Source organism: Podarcis bocagei (assembly GCF_964188305.1).
Source record: "Podarcis bocagei genome assembly, chromosome: 1".
Taxonomy (NCBI): Eukaryota; Metazoa; Chordata; class Lepidosauria; order Squamata; family Lacertidae; genus Podarcis; species Podarcis bocagei.
The window spans coordinates 100,852,256-100,877,744 of NC_138125.1; the positions used below are offsets into that span (position 1 = coordinate 100,852,256).

A 25,489-nucleotide genomic window follows, 5' to 3' on the forward strand; every position below is an offset into this window, starting at 1 on the left:
GATATATAAACTTCATGAAACCTGTCATTTCTTTGAACTTACTGTAGACTTGATCACGCAAGTGCCTTCTGCTATCCGGAGAGCAGAATAAACTCTTTCTTTGAACCAACCTTGGTGTCATTTTGACTTCCTTCCTCCTGTCCCGGAGCAACGCAGACCCAATTGGTGAACTCCAATAAGGCTTCAGTACCTCAAGCCATGTTGCCTCTCATAACTATTCCTGGCTGACCCAAGACTACTGGGACCTGCTGGTGAGCCACAACCCACCCTTTTGGAATCGTTGGCATCTGTGGAGTGGAACAGTTCATCTGTTACCTGGGATAGTTGCTGGAATGATATAGAAGTGCAGTGTATGACAGCAAGACCAAGGACTCTTCCTCACAACTTGCCCTGTATTCTGCCCTAAGAAATTGTCCTATTCTATAAAGTTTCTTTGTTCTCCCTTGATAAACAGTTTACCATGGGCAGAAGAAAGGAGAATGAATTGTCTTTTGGGGGCTTTGTTTTGGGAATCAGACAAAACAGGAATTGTTGCCTCAGGTTGCTTAGGTGATACTCTTAAAGCCTGACATCAAACAGCTTGAAGTCCAACATTTCTTTACAATGAAGTCATTTGGATTATGTCATTACATTCATATAACCTGGTGCAACAAACTCTGCACCAGACAATAAGGAATACAGCCTTTGCGCTGCTGGTGTGAGCCAACATGGCTTGTAGTAGCGCACTAGATTTGAAGCCACTATTATAAAACACAGCACTGTGCTATCACTCAAAGTTGTCACGTAGCATGAAATGGTTGAGTAGGGAAGAGCAGTATAGTCAACTCACTTGACATGCTGTCATGGGAAAGCTTGTGTATTAGCATGCACAATGTGATGGATAGTTGAAAATTGTCTGGCCTATCAGTGGTATTGAAATATACAGCATGGGAGAGTGTTGCTGTAGCCATATCAATGCAAGGTATGATTCTCTCACATCTTTGAATATAATGAAGTATCCTTGTGGTATTGATTTTATAGAAATTGTGATATCCATGTGATACTAATTTTACAGGAATTGTTGTGACCATGAAACAACTAAACAAAAATACCATGGCTTATTTGTTCCTTCAATACCATTAAAAAAATATTACTTTTTATTATTAGAACAAAAAGCCTTTTTTTAAAAAACTTAATTTTTTTCTTAGGGGCTTACTTAAAGCTTTAGGCATTAAAGCAGTGGTGGATAATATCAAGGAGTAGAAGCCTTTTTGAATCAATAACCTTTTGGAACACAAGGCCTCAATTATCTGCTGCTAACTGTCCATCACTTTCAAAGGCATCCATTATGGCTGTGTAAGTATACTCCAGTAATGCAGCTGAAGTCATTTTGAGTGACTGTCTCTCAGGCCTGCCAGTGAAGTGCAAATCAGGCAAGGAAGTGTTTGCTGTCTTCACTCTGCCTTTAAACCATTTGTGGCAGGGGGCTTGAGAGAAATGTTGGTCCCCAGAGAAAACTAAAGCTCATTGGTTTTTACTTGCCCTGAAATAATATGTAGTCACAGGTCCTTATAATATCAGTGGAAATAGTTGGTCCTGGTGAGTATTACCGGTAACTGCTTTCAATTTTAACTTGAGGATGGCCATTTGTCGAGCCTAATTTTAATTTTAATTTATTTGAATTAATTTTGGGATGCATTTTAATCAATTGTTTGTTTGTTTTCATGTATATTGTGTTTTTATGTGATGTTAGCCGCTCTGAGCCCAGCTCCAGCAGGGGAGGGTGGGATACAAATAAATTTTATTATTATTATTATTATTATTATTATTATTATTATTATTATTATTACTCACCAGTGACAGCTTCAAATCAGAATAATCCAGTTCCCAGTTAGGAGTATTCCATAATCTAAAAAAGCAAACTTTGATTAAAGGAAATAACATAATTAACTTGCAAGCTATTTCTGTATCTGATCTGATCCAACAAAACATTTTGTTATGTTTTTAATATATGTTCCATCAACATGTTCAAAGTGGCGTACATGGTTTTATCCTACTCCCAGTTTTATTTTCACAGTCCTGTGAGGTAAGCTAGACTGGGGGATAGGGCCTGTTCCAAGGTCACATAGGGAACTTTGGCACTGAGTAAGGATTTGAACCTGAGTCTCCACAGTCCTCATGAAATGGTTTAACCATTACAATCAGAGACATATTTAGAGCAACACAACTGGTTCAGTTGTACTGGGCGCGGAACCTAGAGGGTGCCACAACTATTATATAGACTGAAAGGCGGGGAAAGGGGCATTGATTTTTGGAATTTTGGCATTGCATAGGGTGCTACTGAAATTTGAGACCTCGAGACCTGCCACTGCTACAGTGCACTGTCTCTTCAAGTGACCAGGCAGGGAGCAGGGAATTACGTCTGCCTCAGAGTTGATGGCTTCTCATGTTTCTGTAGTGGTAAAGTGATTGTAAGAACCAGATGTTAAAAGGTGGTGCTAATTTCTTCAGTTCATTAAACTTTGCATTGGGAACAAACAGCTGTTGTAACATTCTCCAGCATCAAATTGTAATTGTACCATACTGCAGATAACCCTGGAGGTGACATTTCCATCTACTAATACATGCACCAGCAGTAACAGTGGCATGTATTTTTTAAACTGGAGGCATGTTAATACTGCGAAAGCTTTCAGTGGCCCCACTATACCAGCATTTTAAGACAACTCCAGCAAAAGGGTTGTGTGCTTTAGTTAATAGCCATTGAATATCTTCATGCCCATTGGTTTTCTCTCGTATCTTTTTTTACTCAGTTATTACTTGCCATTAGGACACCTTGCGCCAAATTGTAAGATGTATGTAAAGAAATCTCTTCCTTTCATATATTTCAAAGTTGCTACCTGTTGTTTTTATTGAATGCCCCCTAGTTCTAGTAATGATGTCAAATAGTAAGAAACACTTACTGGTTTCTATCCAAACTCGTCATGTTTTAATTTACTTCTTACCATCTCACTTTACCAGTCAATCGATCAGTCAATCCCCTTTTCTCTCACTAGCCTTTTTAAATGCAGAGTCAGTCCTGTAAAAAGGCTTCCTGATGGAGTATACTTATTTTCCCCTTTCCCCTTTTTTCCATCTATCTATCTATCTGTGAGTGTTAGTGTTCCTTTGATAAATTATCAGAAGTCTTCTGGAGATCGTAAAGCCCTCTTAGATATACTGTGCTGAATTTTTCGTTCCCCACATTTGTCAAACATTTTTCTGTTAGCTATAGCTGCTGAAGGTTGTGACTGTAAGCCAGTTTGTTTCTTTTCATCTGGCCGCATTCTGTTTTTTTGCTTGGTTTTTCTAAAGCTGGCACTCCTACTAACCTTGTGTGTGACTTTAGAAGAAAATATGAAATTCTTCCAGCACAAGGTCCTTTGAATTGCAGGAATCATTCTCTTCAAACCGATCTCTGCAACTGGTTTGGTATTCAGATAGCGATGCATTCAGAACTCCATAATATTTTGAAAAATATTCTGTTTGTGCCAATGACACTCTACGTATTTCTCTCTGCATGCTCATTTTTAATGTCCTTTCATTCTATGAGATTGTTATAATATCAATAAGAGCCAGCTACTGCAACTAATGAAAGGGTTTAATGCAGATTTACTGCACATTTTAATACTAGTGTATTCTCCATAGCTATAGATAAATCAGTCAAGACTTGGTTAGCTGTCTTAAAAAAGGAAATTCTCCAATACTTTCCTCTTTGTAGCTCGGACTTGGAAAACCAGTGCAAATAAAACAGCAAAATCATAGAAATTTCTGTGTCATCAGTTTGAAGGCAAAGTTGCCTCAGTGTCCTTCTTGCACCTTGAACAGATATTGGTAAATGTTTTCAGTGAAGGCCAAATCATTCATTTCTATGGGAGCTGTAGGAATGACCTTCTGCCTTCTTAAAATTGCAAATGATTTTCGAAGGGGGAGTGGACATCCAAAACTTATAGTTGGCTTATTCTTTTCCAGCAAAGCATGCATACATAGATTTGCTCAAACTTGAGGGTTGCTTTCTTCAGCACTATTCAGATATTCAATTATATTCAGAATGTAGGCCAATGAATGCAATGTACTCAACACTACGAAAATCCACGGGATATTTTTATTCAGTTCAATTTGTGGGAGCAATGAATACAAAGTGTGAAAAATGCCTACTATTTCAATAGCTAGAAGTTACAATAAAGCTTGTTTAAAGATTTGCTCAGCATTTCAGAATACCAAATACATAAAATCCATTCGATTCTACCATAAAAAGTTTTATAGCAAAATCTCTGAAATCTACATTTGATGAGAACGAATTGTAATTAAACTTTAGAGCTTACAGATGCTGTATTCCAAGTCTGATACGCATGTTGAGAAAGAGACAGCTATGCAAATAAAACTCTGGGCCACAAACACTAACTTGCTTGCTGAAATTCCTAGTCCCTTGCAATGATCCAACATTCTGTACTATTCAAAGCACACCCAGGAATTCACAAGAGTAGCACCTTCCTACTTTTCTTCAGTGTCTGGTGGGGCAAAATGTTCTAAGATTAATATGTTCGGCTTGAGAGGATGGCTGCTACGGGGTGAAAGATTAATGAAAGTCCGTTTCCGTGCTTATCTTTCTTTGTCATTCATTTGGTATAATCATTCCATTATGAGGTTCATAATGTGTTTCCTACTGCTTAGGTGTATTTTTTCAAATGTGACTTTAAGACAGCAAGTGTTTGCCAGTCCAGTCGCTACTTTTTCTTTTAATTTCTTTTGAGTGTAGTAACAGCTCACATCTATGGTCAGGTTGCAGGACTGTGAAAATTGATATAGACCTAAAGGAAAGCTTTTGTATTCTTCTAATGTAAACTAATACTGGATTTCAGAGAGAAGCATGAAAGATATAAATACAGAGGGCTGGATCCAACAAAGCCATTTCATGAGCAGAATGACTTCTGCCCACACAGTGGAATTTCCTTTCCCTCTCCTCCCTCTGTGCATTCATATTTTTTTTTTTGGGGGGGGGGGTTACTAGTGGTACATGGGGTAAGGAAAGAGAACTGCAGTCCCATTGTGAGAGTGGAAATTGTTCCACTAATGTAGTGACATTGTTGAATACAGCCCAGAGATACAACTACCTAGATTTTTTAGAAGTGGCATTCCTTCTTACAATCAATATTATATCTGGGGAAATGTTAGTTTACTACAGGAGCTGATGTGGTGGCTTCTTTCTACATACAAGAAATAGGTGGGGTTGCTGTCCTCTGTTCAGAACACACAGATGTGTAGTACATAATTTTTAGACTATATGAAAGAGAAAAGGCATGCATATATGGGTCTAGTACTCCCAGAGATAATGAGTATCTTCATGTATAACATTTAGTCTTCTATAGAGGATATCCCTCTTCACTGACAAGGGTAACCCTTATGTCGACTGCTGGATGCGCTGCCAGTTAAAAGAGAATTTAAGAGACAAAGCAATCACAATTTAACTATTAGCATTTTAGGAGTCATTATTAAAATATTGATTTAAGGTTCTGCTGGGTCTGTGCAGACTGATTAAAGTATTGTCTTGACATGGCGGGGGGGGGGGAATCCCCAATGTTTTCAAGTTGTTATTTTTCTTCACTGATATAACTTTCATCCAAATAAATCTATTCCAGCTTTTATTTATTTATTTAATAAAAAAAATTGTGTGTGTATATAAACATGTGTTTAACTTTATTCCCTTTTCTTCTCATTTTGCAATTCCAATCCACTTCAGAGGCAATGAAAACAACACAGATAGCCATTAAAGTGTGGATTAATCAGTAATCTTTGTAATGATGCAGCCAGCTTGTTGAAGATGTAATAGAATCTTAGTCCAATTATTGCATCATTCCACAGCTTTATAGGACAAAATATCAGCCTAACATGAAATCATAGAGCTTAACTAGATCGCTGGAGCTGAATTGTAATGTGTGAAAAAAGAACCAGCCATTAATATGGGACAGCGTTCTCTGGAGGAATCTTGCCATCTTAAGATCTAGCCTCATTTTTTAAAAGTATTAATTTAATCAAAACATATCAGCTTACAATTTTTTTTAAAAAAACCCCAATTTTCATTGCCTAAAATAAATTCACTCAGGTTGAAATTTGAGCAACCAAAACAACACACTTTAGCTGGGTTCATGATCATATGAAACACACTTATACCTCGAAATCGTTTTGAATTCAGCAGTCCCTTCCAAATCCCCAATTCTGTACAATTTTTGGGTCAAAGTGAACTGGGTCAAATATCACTGCAACCTCTGTGAGAGTGCACTGTAAATTGTCAGCAATAGCAGCCCGTGGAAATAAGGGGGAAATTATTCTTAATATACCTTTCGTACTACTTTGCCATAGAACTGGCTAACAAACTGGTGGACAAGAAGCTATTATTAATAGTGCAACTGAGGAAAACTGTTGTGTAATGTAGCTTGCAAGTTTAGTTGCTGCAGGCAGATCCACAGCATTCTATGCACATAAATGTTGTAATATATATATGTAGGAGTTTATAGTGCCAATAGGCCATGCTCGTGTTTCTGTGTCCTTTGAGCACATGGAGACTTTGAGACCCCTTCCTTGTTGCAAATAATTTTCGGTAAATGCCAAGATCTTTCTGCTGTGTTTGTGCAGTTCAGAAAAGACAATCTGTTATGGGAAGCAGTGCTCTAAAATTGCACTGAAACACCAGTGTCCCCCAAAAGTTCTGTCGCTGGGGTCATGGGACAGATTACATCAGAATGTGTATTAATCATTTCATCACTACATTAAACTATGCATTCTTTGTTCCAGGGACCTATGTACTTTCAGTTCTGAAAAACAAAAAAGCATCTTTTTAAATAACCTGTATACAGATTTTAAAAATGTTATTGACTTCAGTAGTTCAGTGCTTTTGAGATCTTGGTTGGAAGGAACACACTATAGATACTTGCTTCTTAACTTTTCCTATGCCTCTGCAGCACTCACTGTTTTCTTTTGTGCATTTATTTTGTCCAGTTGTTACATGTGTCTTGGAAAGCAACCATTCAGTAGATGTCAGTGAGTGCTTGAAGTGGGCAGAACCTATGCCATCCCTTGTTCAGGACTGCCTGATTCCATGCAAAGATGACTGCACATTCACCCCTTGGTCTAAATTTTCCGCATGTGCTTCAGACTGTGAATCAACGCGAAGTAGAAGACGAACCCTCACAGGTAGTATCAATATTTTATACTTCATCCTTTAGTCCTTTTGTTTCGATATGACTTTGGTGTAGACTTTGAAAATTTGTCAGATACAGTTAGGGCATTGTTCATAGAAGGTGCTTTACATTTATGTTGAAGTAGCACAATATAGTTATGATTACTGAAATTCGTGCTCCACCACTGTGCCACTGCAGGAGTTTGGCCAGGAGGGACATAGAAGTGGCCACTGAGTATCTCAACCACCACAGTTTCAAAGTCAACACAGGAAGGGGCTCCCTTAAACTAGTACAATCAAAGCAGTGGTTTTGGTTACAAAATGACAGCAAAATACAAAACTTGGCTGTCACTGACAGACCAAATGGGATTCTAGTCGTCATCATCTTTTTATAATGGTAGCCCATCAACGAAGTTTCATAGTAGCCGACTATGACTGGCTACTAGTCGTGTGACCAAATGGATGAGTGGCAGCATCACTCCAAATACCAGTTGCTGGAAAACACAAGAAAAGTGTGTGCTGTTGCCCTCACGTCTTAGTTGTAGGAAACAGTGAACAAGCCCTTGGTTTGATCCAGCCACACTCTTATTATATTCTTATGTCCCATCAGTCCACAGGTAGCCCCAACTTTTATTGCTTTTTTCATGCACAAAAGCTTCAGCTAGCCTAACTGGTCACAACCAGTCACTGTTCTCTCTCCAAGCATATTCTATGTGTCCATCCATAGGCAACACCTCTTGCCTGAACTATTCCTCTGTTGTCAGACTACATGAATCATTTGGGGATGAAGGATTGTCTGGAAAGTGACATACTTGGCACAGCACTAAAACATATTTGTCTCTCAGAGAAAACAGCCTAGAGGCCGCTTAGGAAAGATCCGCTGGACAGCACTTCACAAACGGCTTGTCAGTGGAGAACAGCACTTCTGTGTTGCTGTGATGAACTCTTTTTTTGACAGCTAGCGTAGCATTGAGCTGTTGTCGTTGCAATGTGCTCTCTGTTGAGAACTAGGGTATTAGAGTGATTATCAGGCTAATCAATGGAACAGGAAATCTGTTTATATCTAACTGCACCCTGACACAGAAAGTGCCCAGTTCAAATACCATGTCAGCTATGAACTCACTAGTGGCCAGTCTAAACATAAACTTTAATGTGCAGCATGTAGCTCTCTCTCTCTCCCTTCCTACTTTTATTCATTACAGGTGTATGGGGGGCATCCTTACCAAAAAAAAATGTAGTGTGTCTGAAGTGGGGGGCTTATTCCTCTGCTCCCAAACACAGTCAGAAAGAAAATCTGCCCTGCCCCATTCCTAGGAAGAAAGGAAAAATATTCCCATTAGTTCCAATGACAAGTCCGCCCCCCCCCTCCTATGTGTTCTAGTTGTTCAGGAGAGGATTATTTTAGTTCCAGTTGAATTTGGGAGGGAAGAGATAAGCCTTCCCTTCCTACACGTTGCCCTGTTGCATGGCTTTAATTAAGAAAGCAAAGGCCTAAGAGACATGTAAAGTGGATTTGGCAGTGAGAGATTGTAGGCTCCTACTATTTCCCCAGCCTCCCAATTTTGATGTGAGGATCATCACCATCATCCTTTAGGTGTGCCTCCTGGGGACATAGGGGATTCACGACACCTTTCCCCTGATGTCCCTGTTCCAAGCCCATGTTGAGTGTGAGGGTCTGAAGTGGGCTTCCGAGTGCATTCAGATGACCACACCTAGAAAACTCAGCATGCTGAGCATACTTGCAAGTTCCCTTGAGTCCCTCATGCTAAAAGTCATAAGGGAGTGGAGAGGACTAGGCTGGCACACAGAGATGTTGGGAACATGGGAAGCGCACATACTTCCAGCCCCCCACATACTTGTTGCCATTGTGTGTTCAGGCTAAATGCCTCAAGAGGACTATACTGACATACCCTACTGTGTTGTTGTGGGCAGTCCCATCCCGCTGAATGCTCTAAAGTATTGATTAACAAAAAGGAAAAAAAATCCTTGCTTTAATTAGTGAGAGAAGGTGTAAGTGTAGCACCATTTGAACTCCTCTTGTCTAATGTACTGCTTAAGTAGTTCACCCAGATGGCTGACAATGTCTCTAAGTGAGTATATTCCAGGAAGGATTGGAATCTATTTTGTTTAGCTCCACAGAGAAATGAATCATCAGTCATCTCAGCACTCTCAATTAGGGGTGTCATGAGAAATTGAATATGGGCACTCATGTAGGTAAATTTCCCAGTCGGTTCTTTCTTTCTTTCTTTCTTTCTTTCTTTCTTTCTTTCTTTCTTTCTTTCTTTCTTTCTTTCTTTCTTTGACAAACCAAAGTGGTCAGTTCAGTCCACCTTGGACTGCCCACCTGGATTTTGCTTGTGCACAGTCCTTGCTCAAAGAGGGGGGGGGCGTACATTGTGGGCTGTTGCCAGTTCCTTTTTGAATGGGAGAGGTCTACCAGAGAGGCCTCTCCCATTCAGGGATCGTCCACAGCTCCCCCAGGGAAACCTGCAGTTTACCACTGAATTGGGCCAAACAGCAATTGGGTTTTCTCTAGATTGCTGATTGCCCAATTCAGTGGTAAAGAGAGTGTTTTTCAGGAGAAAGCTGTGGGGAAATATAAAACTTGGGACAGGTGGAAGTCTGGAGAAGCTCTCAGGGATGAGCCACCATGCTGGCTATCTCACAAGGCAAGATTTGTCCCTTGGTAGGAGGACGGGGGTGGTGCTGTGGTCTAAACTACTGAGCGTAGGGCTTGCCAATCGGAAGGTCAGCAGTTCGAATCCCCACGACGAGGTGAGCTCCTGTTGCTCGGTCCCAGCTCCTCCCAACCTAGCAGTTTGAAAGCACAGATAAATAGGTACCACTCCCGTGGTAAGGTAAACAGCATTTCTGTGCACTGCTCTGGTTTTGCCAGAAACAGCTTAGTCATGCTGGCCACATGACCCGGGAAAACTTTCTGCGGACAAATGTTGGCTCCCTCAGCCAGTAAAGCGAGATGAACGCTGCAACCCCAGAGCCATTTATGACTGCACTTAACTGTCAGGGGTCCTTTCCCTTTCCCTTTTTAGAAGGGCTTGGGGGGAAGGGAAAATAATCACGTGAGCAGTTGGAAGAAAGGATGGAAAGGTCTGAGATTTGGGGAAACCAGGGGCCCGTTAGCAGTCTAGTTAAACAACAACCCCATGCTCAATGAGTTTCAGTTTTTGATGGGCCTGGTTGAGGGGACCCAGCTCATTTTCAGAGTGAGCTTTTAGTCTATTGCTCTCAGTTACCTATATTTCCATGTTGGTGCCAATCCTCATATTCACTTTGTGCATTTAGTCAATGTACAGTATTTACAGTGACCACTTGATGTGAATGCATGCATGCACAGAGACCCAAATAGTGTGTGTGTGGAGGGGTGTTCTCTGAAGAAGAGGAGGAAGATGCAGTTCAGTCCTCTATGTATTTGCACAGAACATTACCCTGTGAGCATGGTAGAAACACACACAGGTCAAGGACCAAACCCGAGCTTTCAAGAGCATCAGGCTAATATTAAATCCTTTTCCTGGGCACCATTGCCACTGTACTTCAACCTTAGGCAGCAATAACCGGATCTGACTCTCCATTTGACATTAAAGTGTTTACTGCTTTGCTCTAGTAAATACAGCAAGATCAAACAATTGCATTTACCCCCTCTATTATATGGCAAAATGTTTTTGTTTTTTTAAAGGAATAATATAACCTTGGCTTTTATATTATTAAAGGTGGAAATGGCGCCTCTAGCATATCACTGTTATAACTCACAAGAGAATTACTTTAGGGTATAATACCAGGTGTAAAAAAAAAGCAGAACCATAAATGTTACCCTACTGCAAAATGGCCATTCAGTGTTTTATGATAAGAATTTAACTATATGTATTGGTAAGCCATGGCTTCAGGGAGTCTGAGAATTCCTGTTGGTTTTTAAACACAGGCATCACAGTGAAAGCCATTGTAGTGTAAACTCTATATACACACACACAGGCAAGAATAATCAGAAAATGGTATAATAATACCCATGCCTGAGTAACTCTTGTTCTTTAATGAGCCATGTTCATGAATTCTCATGTGAACAGATAATGCAATAATGTTATTGAAAAGCTGCATGATGCCTTGGTTACAGTAGCAGAGCACCCTTTAATTGGTTGCATGTTACTTTAAAACAAACAAACAAAAAGGCAATAGCTACTGTGCATTTTTGATATTGAGTCCTGGAACCTCTTTATGCTAGAAATGTTTACTAAAGCTGTCATGTTTATTTCTTTCCCCACTTTGTTGTTGAAGCCTTTGATGTATCACCTCGGCTAATAGAATGTCCCGATAACTAAAGCATTCTCCTTTTAAGTGGAAATAGAAAATATTAAATGCTATAAGTGCAAAGCGTGACAGCAAAATGTTTCTCATGTGTTTTATTCTTATTCATTCAGATTTGGTATATCATAGCATAGGACAGTAGACACAGAGTTTGGCTCAGGGTCATACGAGATGTTACTCCTACAGCCAGTGTGGTGTAGTGGTTAAGAACAGTGGACTCGTAATCTGGAGAACCGGGTTCGCGTCCCCGCTCTTCCACATGGAGCTGCTGGGTGACCTCGGGCTAGTCATACTTCTCTGAAGTCTCTCAGCCTCACTCAACTCACAGAGTGTTTGTTGTTAGCCACTTTGATACTCCTTAGGGTAGTGAAAAAGCGGGATATCAAATCCAAACTCTTCTTCATCTTACTAATGCCCATCCTTGCTATTCCTACGGAAGTCATCTAGGTCTCATGTATGGGAGTATCTGAAGACTGTGGACTGGACAGTACAGATGTGGGCCTCCCCATTTCCTAATGCATGACACATGGGACTAAACAGAGACCGCTAAAGTCTTAATGCAGCAAAGGAGCCTGAGAAGTCTTCTTGCTTTATTTTGAGCAGAATAAGGTTGGAGAGACTACAACGCTGCAGAAGTTCAGTAGCAGGTTATATGCTTAGCTCCGACTTATGTGGTGCAACCACAACATAGCCTATAAAGCTGTGCTGTTGACATGGCAGCTTTCCAATCCCACATGACTCCCACTTTCCTGTGTTATTCCTTTATTCCTGGGACTCATCCAGAAGGGTGGCTCCCATGCCACTCTTGTAATATATGAATCAGCTGGACCTTATTTCCTCTAGAATAGGCATAGGCAAACTGGGCCCTCCAGATGTTTTTGGCCTACAACTCCCATGATCCCTAGCTAACAGGACAGTGGTCAGGGATGATGGAAATTGTAGTCCCAAAACATCTTGAGGGCCGAGTTTGCCTATGCCTGCTCTAGAACACCCACATCCCTCCATAATCAAAGCATAGTTACACACCAAACTCTCCATTTTAAGCAAATCACAAAAAAGTGAAAGTAAGCAAAGAAGGAAACACTGTTTAAATCTTGAGGCTATGAGAAGTGCTGCCTTGGTTGATTTATTAAAAAGGAAAGTGAGGTAGCTGGTATTAATATTTTTCTCAAATAAATGTATCTGATTAATCATGAAAATTGGTCAATTTTATGGCTTTTATTGAAAATCATCCTGCTGCTTAGAGTATGTTAATGTGCACATGGATTAGCTTCCTTCTTACTTTGTATTTAATAGCATGATTTATTTTATGCTTAAATACATGTGTGGGCTTTACATTTAGCATTATTCATTACAGAAGCATCCCCAAGCAAATGCTGGTTAGAAGGTAATTTGAGGTTACACTACTTTGAAATCTGTATTATGCAGCTAACATTTTTGAAAAAAGCTTTATGTTCAAGAAAGGCATATTTATCATCTTTAATCATTAACTCAGCCAAATGTGCAGGCATTGAAACTGACTGTTTTGTGTGCAGGAGAAATAGACTATTGCAAAATATTGTTGGGCGATGTCCTCCCCGTCCCCCAAAAAACTGAGCAGTTTTTTGTTAATGTTCAAAAACCATTTTTATTTAAATAGAAAAAGTCTTTAAGACTGCTGGGTCTTGATTAAAAATAATTTCTGATCATCATTTTTAAAACCAGCTCTGAGAATGTTAACGTGCTAATTAAAAACCATTTGGAAAATAGAGTGGAATGAATATTCTTTGATGCAAGCAATCCAGTTAAATTGTATTAATATCTCAATATCTGTGGAGAGAACTCATGGTTGGCTTACGTGCAACTTTTCACTTTCAAAAGTATTACTTGACAGCTGCTGAGTGTGCATACTTATTGTGTCACCTGTTAATGCAAAGTGAAATTAAGCCCTTGATGCCGAGATACAATGGGATAAAGAAAAGTTATGCTTAAAGATTGTCCTCTCAGGACAAGTCCACTTCTGGAATAGATTGGTAGATTTGCTGAAGTCAGGAAAGAGGGAAGGGGAGGAAGAATTGTACTTGCTTCTCTCAGTAGAGAACCTTGTGGTAAACTGAAAGTGTGATACAACACATTGAAAAACCTTAAAAGAAATAACAGTTTTTGAGCTTCAAATGAGAAGTGATGAGAAGTTTCAGTGGTGTAGTGCTTACCTGGGCTGGACTTGGGCTCCTTTAGTATGATGTCACTGGAAGTTTGTTGGCATTGTGTAATTTCTTTGTGTTTATTTACAAATATACAAGTTGAACATGGGCGGTGTTACAGTGTTAAACATTCTTGACCAAAATACCCTGCCAGGCCTTAAGTATTTTTTGTCTACTCATAAAGTTATCCCTGATCTCATGAACCTCCAGTACATATCCCTGTTGTGTATTCAGCTAATTTGCAAAATAACTTCGAAGGAAGAGCCGCAGCTTGCTGAATCTACCTAGTAGGTTTCCCTAAGCAACCAGTGATGAGGTTGCAGGGCTTAAAGTGAGGGGAGAGAAGGGAGATAATAAATTTACTTTCTTAAGATAATTATGGGACAAATTAAGAGCTTTTTCAGGTGTGCTTTTTCTTAATAAGAGTAGGCAGACAGTTGTTCTCTTTCTATCATTTTGTGCTTCATCCCAAACAATTCCCCCTCCTCCACAAGTTCCTTTAGGTTCTCTGGTTGCCCTGGAGACAGCGACATTTTCTCGGCCCTCTGGAGCACGGGCAACAACAACTAACAGATGTCTTTGAACCAGCTCTTCTGTATTTACATTTCGGATTGTGTTGGTTCTAACTGTATCAAACCCCTTCAAGTGTAAATAATACGACATATTGTTATCAAAAGCAGCAGATGCTACACTAACAAGCATATTTTCCCGGTCGGAACAGGGAGAAGCAGAAAGCGAGACAAGTGCCAGAATACAGAAGTGTATCCCCTTGTTGAAGCGGAACCATGCCCTTGCACAATATTTACCAGCCGGCCCCATGGAAATTGGTCGGAATGCATAATTTCCGTAGGGAAAACAGAGCTGCAGCTAGAACAGAGATTTCACGGGCATGCCAAGGAATGCGGAGAAGGGGTGCGCTTCAGAGCCCTGGCCTGCTACGATAAGACCGGCAGACTTGTGGAACCGTCTCATTGCAACCATTCAGGTAAGTTAGAGTGCCCTGTATAAACAATGGAGGCCCAGAGTCCACCACTGGTCATGTAGCGTTTGATACCTTTCTATTTCCCGTGTCATACATTAGCTGAATCCCAGATAAAAGAAGACAGGAAAATTTAAGTAACGTTGCGTTAATCAAGCTTAATATGTCAGTGGGCTTCTAAAGAGGTCTGCCTCTTTGAAGTGACTCATTTCCGTTTGGAATTTGTTTGAATTGAATGCACACCCTTAGTTGAAGCTGGTGGTAGCAACTGTTCACAGTGTCCTGATCTCCTGGGCACAATCTTTAGTGCATGCTGGAGGTAGGGGGCATCTTTATTTGTTATCCAGAAGGGAGGATTTCAGCAGGGATACCTTTCCTGACAAATGACATCTGCTGAAATTCCTTCTTCTGCACACCTATTAAAGGTATAGGAACCCTCTCCTCCTTTGCACCTGTGCATCCCCATCATTCTACCCTGACACTGAGGTCCAACACCGAGGGCCTTCTGGCGGTTCCCTCACTGCGAGAAGCCACGTTACAGGGAACCAGGCAGATGGCTTTCTTGGTAGTGGCACCCACCCTGTGGAACGCCCTCCCATCAGATATCAAAGAGAACAACAACTACCAGACTTTTAGAAGACATCTGAAGGCAACCCTGTTTAGGGAAGCTTTTAATGTTTGATGGATTACTGTATTTTAATATTTTGTTGGAAGCTGCCCAGAGTGGCTGGGGAAGCCCAGCCAGATGGGCAGGGTGTAAATAAATTATCATCATCATCATCATCATCATCATCATCATCATCATTATTATTATTATTATTATTATTATTATTATTATTATTATTATTATTATTATCTCTCCTGTGGAGGGTAAGCAGTGTAGTCTTGCACGGAAGTCTCAGCCCTACCATCTGCACTCCATTGTTGGAGTTTGGATAGCACTGTTTGATCCTGTTCTTTGACTGTGAGGTTTGTATGGCTTTCTTTAGGATTGCTGTGTGCCAGCAAATCAAATGTTGGTTTAGTCATTGGTTGTACTCCTCTCTCAGCCATGTTTCAGATGAGATGCCTTTTTATTTGTTTGTCGATGTACCATATCAATGCTTATCCATTCGTAACATCTATCATTTCCTTAAGTTTATAAAGAAAAGAGCCAATTTTTAAATGTTGCACAGTTGTTGTTTTTGTAATTTGTGGGGAGATGTCACAAGTGCTAGCTAATTACCAATGCTCACAATCAGTTCCTACTGCAAATTTACAGAACCCTTTCCCCGCCTAAACCCAAGGTGTGGAAATGTATTTTTAAACTGAAGTCTGCAAGGCTATACACATTTAGTCAGGGTTCAGTGGAGCTGATGATTCTGTAAACATGCACAAGAATGCGTTATAAAAAAATTCCTTCCAGTAGCACCTTAAAGACCAACTAAGTTAGTTCTTGGTATGAGCTTTCGTGTGCATGCACACTTCTTCAGATGTGTGTATCTGAAGAAGTGTGCATGCACACGAAAGCTCATACCAAGAACTAACTTAGTTGGTCTTTAAGGTGCTACTGGAAGGAATTTTTTTATTTTGACTATGGCAGACCAACACGGCTACCTATCTACTACAAGAATGCGTTATGTAATTCATTTGGCATGTATAAGACATATCAGGGATTGCACTTGAATGGCCTCACTGCACTATAAGTGTAGTGTCAGTCTTCAGTTGTAGACCGCTATTACCATGGTTTGTAGATTAGAAACTTAAATTTATATGCTGCCTTTCTACAAAGGAAATTGTGTCCAAGGCAATTATAATCAACGAAGCATAAACAAACTGCAATAAAGGTAAAGGGTAAAGGGACCCCTGACCATTAGGTCCAGTCGTGGACGACTCTGGGGTTGCAGCGCTCATCTTGCTTTAATGGCAACCCACATCTCATTAAGGTTGCCTGCCCCATCTGTCCCCTGTGGCAATCTTACACACCATGCTGCCCCTGCACTCTAGGAGCATTCTGAATTAGTTCCCTTCCCTTGGCAGGGCTAAGGGTGAGATGACACCCTTTCACATAGTTTAATGGCAGCCCGCCTCCCATGCCTTACAGCTTCGTTTTGAATTCTCCTTGAGCTGAGGGCTGGGATAAAACAAGTGGAAGCAGCCAAGCCCTTGATGGTAGCCAGTATATCTCTCTCCCCCTGCAGACCTGACCGCTGGTTAATTGTCTTCTAATTACTTTGTTATAGAGAAACAATGGTATTGAGTGTGGCGTCCCACCCAATAGGTATGACCTAAAAATAACAGCGCAGAGGTGGCAGGATTTATGGAAAGAGAAAGAAGCAGAAGAATTAAGGAAGGGTGGGAGTCAGTACAGCAGAACATTGAACACAGGCCAAAGGAGTAGTAGTCTGTTGCCTGCAAACATGAGCTGGAGATACAGACTATTTGTTACCCTATCCTGCTAAAGAGTTTATTCTCCCATCAAGCTGCTGTGTTTTGCTTTAGCTCTTCCCTTTGCCTGCTGTCACTTTCTGTCACTCTTTTTGTTTTGGTCATTTCCTTCCCGTATACCCTGTACATATTCCAGTTGCTCTGCTTTTCTCATTTTGGGCTTTGTCATGCGCTGCCTCCCACTATCCCCAGTGGGGAGAAAGGGTTGTTAGCAGAGCTGGTGTTGTGCCGATCAATTTGGTTGTAATGAGAATCCAAGGAGGGAAACCAAACAGGAGCAGACAATATGAAGATATTCTGTAATGGAGGAGTTCATTGGAGTATAACAGTTTCATTCTAGCGCTGACAGTAAATTCAGGGAAGGCAGCTTCTTATGAGTCATTGCACACCTTTCCAGATTTTGCCTTCTCAAACTTTTTATCAGTAAAGGCAGCACAAGCGAACTATTTCATTAACAGGGAGGGTTTCCCCATTCTTTCCTTTCCTGTGGGCAGCAATTTTAATCAGGTAAAAACTCTTTGGCAATTATGGCGTATTTTGATTTCTTGTTAGTATGCCTCATTGAAAAACCAAATTAAAAAATAAATAAAAAGCAGCATTGCTTGTGAAATTATTATTTAGCCCTTATACACTTGAAAATACTGCTTTATACAATAATCATATATGCTGCAACTGTCTCAATGTGCAGAGTGCTATGTCACTCACCATCTCCTTCTTTGTCACAATTTCACCATGGCTATTTTTTGGTTGACAAATAGAGACATGAGTCTGAGAGATGGTGAGTCTTTAGCTGGGTGCTCTTGAATAAAAGACAGTTGCCTACACGCTGGACCACCTCAGATGTACCCCACTAGCCGTGTGCTGTGCCTCTCAGAAACTTGACAGTCCACCTGGGTTTGCAGTCCTAAGCAGACAGCAACATGTGGGTGGGGTGTTATCGAGCCCTTAGCTGTCTGTTTTCAACTTGGCAGATTGCAAGTTGTGCAGACTTTCATCTGGGCTCTTAGGAGCTAACTAAAGAGTTTCTCCTTACATTCCACCTCAAATCAGCACCATTATCGAAATTAAATATGTACAGTCATACCTCGGGTTAAAGTTGCTTCAGTTTGAGCATTTTCGGGTTGCACTCCGTGGCGACCCAGAAGTAACAGAATGTGTTACTTCTGGGTTTCACCGCTCGCGCATGCGCAGACACTCAAAATGGCGTCACAAGCATGTGCAGAAGCGGCGAATCGCGATGCACAAATGCGCAGACGCGGGTTGCATTCTCTTCAGGATGTGAACGGGGCTCTGGAACGGATCCTGTTCGCATCCAGAGGTACCACTGTATATGAGGCACAGTTGAGACCTCTGCTTTTGGACACACGTAGCTTGGCCACACGGGTTTTGATTTTGGAATTGCACATTCTTCCCTAAAAAGCTATGAGATAACCACCCGTTAGTGTCAGGTCCTGAAATGGCAATCATTTTGTCATACCTGCAAACTGCTGTTGCTGTCAATGGGATGCAGCTGCCTGGAACACACATCTGCAGAGCAGCTGTTTGAGCTGTTACAAATCACATTGTTAAAGCAATCCATAGATAGGTGCAGGTGGAAACGTGTCAGTCTAGATATAAAGGAACACAGTTGGTCCCTAACTGAGACTTTGCAAAGAAAAAGGAAGTTCACCAAGAAAATTCTCGACTTGCTTGTTTGCTTGAGGATTAACCTTAATTAACACCGGCAGTACCCCCCTGCCCCCTGCTCTGGACCCTTCTCTAGATCTTTCCTTCTTTTGCTGTAATTGTGGGAATTTGCCTCCTGCAGAATGAAAATGTCACAAATTGGCCTCTGCTGAGCCACTGAAATAACTGGCATTGTTGATATGTGTCTAAACACAGCTGCATCACACAGAGAGAATAAAGACTTGTGCTTGGAAACAAGCTCTCTGGGTAATTCTGGTTTAAAGCTATTATCCATTTCTTGGGACATTGCTTAGGATTGAAGCAGTGAAATGCAGGCTTCCTCAAGGTCACTTCCTCAAAATATAAGCTTCATCCCTTGCAACCTTGGAAACTGTAGCTTAAGTACAGGTGCATGAAGCATACACTGAGAACATAAGCAAAGGCTACAACTGCTGGCAGCTTGTGCTGTTTCCACCCACGGGCGTAGCATTAGTGCTGTCCACTGAGGTGTGCTGGCCCAGGCCCTTTCCCTCACAGTCCCTTAAGGGGACCCATCCCATGTGACTAAGGAACTTGCCAGATGCCCCAGCACCAGTTGTAAGGTGCGTCAAACAGTTGTGACAAATAAATAAACAGCCCTGCAAGTGCAACAGAATAAATATACATATATACAGAATTAGTACGGATAAGGTAAAAACAACAACCCAGGAACGAGATGACCAGTTATATCCTGATTAAGATTCCTTCCTTACCTTGACAAGCAGCAGCTAATCTGGGTCCATAGCAGTCACAATAGTAGCTTAAGACTTAGCACCGTGTGAAATGGTAGGTAGGTCTGAATAGGCAAGAAACACAATGCCTGTGCCTTTGGAAGGCCTACCCTTGTATACTTAATGAGTGGACCACCCTACCTAATGAGCAAGCATATGCCTACCAGCCATTCCAGGTCAACCTTCGCCCACTCCCTTCCAGCCACTTGGTGACTGGCCGGGAGAGGAACTGAGAGCCAGGCAGTCCTCTGTGGCTGCAGCAGCCAGGCATGCAGCTCACCTTTTGTCTTTGACTCCATCATTATGTCACAGATACAAAGTGTCTAGTGTCATTGGGAATCTGGGGTTAGTATTCAGTGACACTTTGGCCAGAAGGATGTAGACCCTGTCGTGCACTTCCTCTAAATCCAGCGCTCAAAAAAGGATCCTATCAGTGGTTAGCAAATTGCCTCTTTGCCACTGTGAGGTATGGGAATCTTGCTGATAAAAAGGTAAAGGGACCCCTAATCCCAGTTCACCATGTCACAGAAGATGCTGCTGTATTTGTCCTATCACTGTCAGCTAGAACTGTAAATACACTTGACATATGTGCAATGCTGTTTTAGAGTGTCATCAGTTAATTAATCAGTGCTGATTCTTTATTTATACTTCAAGCGTTTCTCCCACATCACAATAAGCTAAGTGCAAGAAAGAAAAAAGAAGTGATCCTGCATGTATGCCTTGATAACGTGTTGGAGAAAGACTATTCCAGGTCTCATGATGTTGTTCAAATGAAAATCACTGAGACAGAGGGAATTTCATACGATTCTGGCACATAGCCATAGCTCTTGTATTGCAACCATGCCCTGGTGTCCTGAGGGCAGAAGGCCTCTGTTGCCTATTAACATAAATATTATTTGCATATGCAAAACCAATGAATCTGGAGGGGTTTTCTAGCCTCCATTGTTATACACCTTTCATGTTTTGTTTCAAGAAAACAGTGTTTTATTTGGTCTGCTTCCAGGGAAATCATCCTTGTCATTGTCACTGACACCTGGAGTGACACAAGAAATCCAGTCAAAAGACCTTGAATTCTGTGAGGCACCTTTAGGCTTTCTTTCCAAGTACTACAGCTGTTAAAAGTTTGTTAATTAAAATGGTGAAATATGTTAGGAGTAGATGCAAATGAGATTAAAACTAATTAGATTTGACGTGCATCTGCTTCAAAAGCAGCCTGCATAGAAGGTTTTGTTTCCTAAACCATCTCCTACATCCACACAGTTGCATTAAGATTCATATATTCTGTGCAAATATAATGCACCAAGCAAAGTTAAGATGAGCCAAGAAACAGTTCCAGAAATGCCACTGGTTTCTATAAAATGCAGATTGTATACCTTTATTCATTACATTCTTAGAAGTCCACCTTTGACTACAGAAAGCTGTTTTTCTCAATCTTTTTCTTAGGCCTGAAACCATAGATTTTACTTTATTTTTGGCTTATGTATCTGAAAAGGAGAAATAATGTGTCCATGTGCACTATTGTGCCACTCATCAGCCCCTCACTGTGTTCAGTATAAATGTTTGTGCTTGTTTTCAATGTATTTGATTGCTCTTCTGCCTTGGGCTTCACAGTCCAATGAAAGCAAAGCACTGATGGGTAGGAAAACTATCTACTCATATACTGAACAAGACATTTACTTAATAAACTTGAGTAGCTAATGCTTTTAAAAAGCAGCTAATAAAGACTCTGAGCAAAATAGTGTTGGAGACAACCCTATGCACCCAACCAGTCCTCTCTCATATGCAAACACAAAACCACAGACTCAGTTTGGGTCCTATGTTCATAGTCTCACCCCATTCTTGTTGTTTCTTTCCCTTCTTGCACCCACTAAATTTATACTCTACCTTTCTACCCAACAGTGCTAACAACAATCATGAAAATACAATAAAATACAGCTAAAAATCAATGAAAGGCAAAGTAAAAAAATCTGCTAAATCTCTTCAGATTTTTCAATACATACTTGTACTCTTTAAGTAGAGAGGGCCTAGGTGCATCTGCTGATAACATATGTATTCCTACACAATAATTGGTGACAGAGTAACATGCAAGCCTAGAAAGGAATGGGGGGGGTGAGTAACCTTATTGCCTGCAAAACTTAAGTGTGTGGTTGAGAGTACTTAACTATGAAATCCAGTGGCGTAGCGTGGGTTGTCAGCACCCGGGGCAAGGCAAGTAATTTGCGCCCCCTAACCCGTGGATTTGCGCACCCTAACCCTAACCCCCAGATGTTGCGCCCGGTGCGGCCGCCCCCCCTGCACCCCCCACGCTACGCCACTGATGAAATCTACCCCCCCCCCAAATCAACACAATTATTCTCTGTGGACCCTGAACCAACATTAGCTTTGCTGCATTATAAGTAGTTGGTGCAAACAGAACTACTAATATTGTGGAGTGTGTTTGCTAAATGCTGTTGCAGTTGAACAGACTGAAGCACTGAAACCATCCAAATAGTTACATTTCATACTTACTTAACTTACAGAGATAAAAGTCCTCTTCCAGTTATGGGGCAGCATACAAATGCCATCGATAAAGGACATAGGCAATTTTAAATGGCAGTAAGGGTCCCAAGAACATAGTCTGATGGTACATGATGCAGCCCCTTTGGAGTTAAGCAGGTCTGAGCTGGCCAGTCCCTGGGCAGGAGATTGCCGTTGGCACTATCCACAATGCCCAGGCCCCAGCAGTGCTCCAGAGCTTTGTGGTAGAAAATGGCAGCTGCCAACTTGCCCCCCTCCCCAAATGGTAGAGAGTGTATAAAGAAAATTCTGCAAAGTGGCCTTTTACTGGGGGGATGAAAACAAAAATCTCAAACATTCCCAGAAATTGTCTTCTGAAAATTTTTGGCTCACCTCTCATATTGTCCAATACAGTGGTACCTTGGGTTACATACGCTTCAGATTACAGACTCCGCTAACCCAGAAATAGTGCTTCAGGTTAAGAACTTTGCTTCAGGATGAGAACAGAAATCGTGCTCCAGCGGTGCAGCAGCAGCAGGAGGCCCCATTAGCTAAAGTAGTGTTTCAGGTTAAGAACAGTTTCAGGTTAAGAATGGACCTCCAGAACGAATTAAGTACATAACCAGAGGTACCATGTATGTAGGTTGTCCATAAGACCCTAAGCTTCTAAATCCTTCCTGAAGCTTAATTGATTTTGCCTCCATTAATCTGCCTAGAGAAGGCATTTTACATTTCTATGGAAAGTCCACTATTATCCAGGATCACAAACAGCAAGAAACCAAAGAATCATATTGCACCAGAGTTTATATAAAGAGCTCCATTGCTAACTCAAGACATGTTGCTCCCTGAGGGGAAGGATAAGATGGTGCATTTCCATGTAGACTGGAAGTTGACTCTTACTTCGAACACCAGTGATACAACAGATCCCTCCACTACACCTGAGGGCAGAAAGCTAGCTCAGAGCAATGTAGGCTGCATGGCGCAGCAGGCACTGTCTTCCCCCAAACACCCACCACCTGAGGCAGCTGTCTTAGTTTGCCTAATGGTAGGGCTGGCCCTAACAAACTCCCCCCCCCCTTTAATTTATTCTAACTTACTTTTCTTCAGTGAAAGCTGAAAAGCAGACAATCACACAAGATATTTTTTGACTTTCTGTTATTTATAATGCATAATCACAAAGTGCACATGAAATCCGATTGAATCTACTGATGGTGGGTGTAAGGGAACTGCTGATAAATAATAGAGAGCAGTGATACTGCCTAATCTAAATGGATTTGGAGACGTAAGTGGCTATGATGAAGCATTTGTCTGCAAAGTAACAAACCAAATTAGTGTACATTTTAAATTAAACCATTATGCAGCTTGGGGGAAGAGCTGCAATAAAGAGCTATTATGGAAAAAATGTTAAAGCTATCAGTCTGTTGTCAAACTGCAGTGCAAAAGGTTAACAAAATGCAGATTTGAAACAAAAAAAGAGGAAAGGAAACGATACTACTAATCTTTGTATTTATTGTTTTTACCCTTGTCTGCAAAATTGATTTCACTGCAGCTTAGCTATTCAGGCAGTTTCAACTGGCTGTGGGTATTTTACTAATATAGTTCTGTGATAAGAAAAGTTGGCTTTCTAATAAGCAATTTTAATTCAAAAGCCAACAAATCATACTGCCAAATGGTTTTATAGTTTAAGGCTGGATCTCAGCCTCTTACATTCGATTTAATAGAGCCGTGTGATCAATTTTGTCATCTGGGGATGAATCTAGTTCAGTTGACCTTGAAAGCTTGTGGGTCCCCCCCCTTAATTTTGAGAGATTGGGGGCACTCAAGAAGTTGAGTGGTGACATGAGTCAGAATTGTTGCAGCGTCCAGATCAAGTGATAAAGCCGAGGCAATCAAGCAGGTCTTGGCAGCAAGAGAAATAGCAAGTGATTTCAAGCATATTTTAAAAATGGTGATTCAGTGATTGAAAATAGTTTACTTGCGGGTGGTCCTACAGTGAGCACAATGTTAGTAAGGATTTTCCTGGAACTTTTCTTTTTCTTTTTGTCATGAGCTAGAAAGAAGCTTGTATCTTCAGCAACATAAGCAGATGAAACAGAAATCTTAAATTTCAGCATGGGGATGATTCTTACCAAAGTTGAAAGGTCCTCACTTGACTTAAGGACACAAGAAGAGTTCAGCAGGATCACACCAAAGGCCCATCCAGTCTAGCATTCTGTTTCTCACAGTGGCCTATGGAAAGCCTACAGGCATGACATGAGGTCAAGAACCCTCTTCCTCTGTGATTCTCCAGCAACTGGTATTCTGAGGCTTATTGCCTCTGATTCTGGTTTTGTATTTTATTTTTCTTACCTCAGTGTGCATCACTTTAAACTTATACATCAGGCTTCATTGGCCCATTTAATTGGTCCAATAACCTAGTCTGGAGTTTATCTTGAAGCTGATTGCAGTTTCTTTCAGTGCAAGACTTTATTGCAATAATACACAGAATTTTAAAAGCATTTCTTTGGGTTCCCTTTTCAGCTCTTATTATAACTTCAACTGTGTCAATGCAGGCTAAACCAGCCTTACCAAACCTAGATACTCTCCAGGTACTTTAGACTACATTCCTAGCCAATGCCTATGCTGGCTGATGATGATGGGAGTTGTAATCCAAAATGTCAATTGGGAAAGCTGGGCTGAACTATCAACTTTTATTGTGTGAAGGGGTTTGTCCCTTTGCCATACTTGCATACTGCATAGGCCTCCTCTAATTGTTGATAGCAATAGTCATTCAGTGAGCTGGTTCAGGTATCAAGCCAAAGTTAAACCAGGATTTTTTTTAAAAAAAATATTATTATTATTATTATATAAAAAAACCACACTTAAACCACAGGCCACCTCACAGACGATCAAAAACATTCTGGCTTGTTTGTGAGAGTTTGGCTTGTTTCCCTCGCCTACTTCCTGCCTTTTTCATATTTCATGAAAACCTTTGCAGTATCCTACCACTGGCACTGCATCACTGCATCACCATATCTCCTTCCCATTGGCTAGCTGCAAAATCAAGGGTATGGAAATCTTCCTGGCATTCTTTGCCAGCTCTTGTCAACAGCTGGTTGTTGCTACAAGATCTTGGCGTTTCTTGAACCTTTCCTTCCACTGCTCATCTTTATCCACCAATCACTCTTAACATTGCACTGTAACATAATTTCTTCCCTGTTATATAGCACCCACATCACCCCCCCCCCATGAATGCTTGCTATGTGAATGTATCTCGGGGAGGAGGGAGTCACAATCTAACTTCATTGCAAACTGCAAAAAACAAAAACATGGAGAGGGGAGTGTTAGTTTAAAGCAGAGTCCCTTGGCCAGCGGAAGGATGAGGAGTACGTGCTGCATACTCTATATTGCTTTTATTTACAGTTCAAAGCTGGTATATTACAGAAAGACATCTTGCCTCTGCCGGAGCAGAAAAAAATGC

General features: G+C 41.0%; 1 protein-coding gene across 6 annotated transcripts in view; it reads left to right on the forward strand.

Annotated features, from left to right (window-relative positions):
• THSD7B (thrombospondin type 1 domain containing 7B) overlaps window positions 1-25,489 on the forward strand; it is a 628,355-nt gene that overhangs the window by 514,128 nt on the left and 88,738 nt on the right. For all 6 annotated transcript variants that reach the window (XM_081199464.1, XM_081199466.1, XM_081199465.1 and 3 more), the window contains 2 exons: window positions 7,012-7,206; window positions 14,414-14,677. In XM_081199464.1, the coding sequence (XP_081055590.1) occupies window positions 7,012-7,206; window positions 14,414-14,677 (459 nt within the window). The remainder of the gene's footprint in view (window positions 1-7,011; window positions 7,207-14,413; window positions 14,678-25,489) is intronic.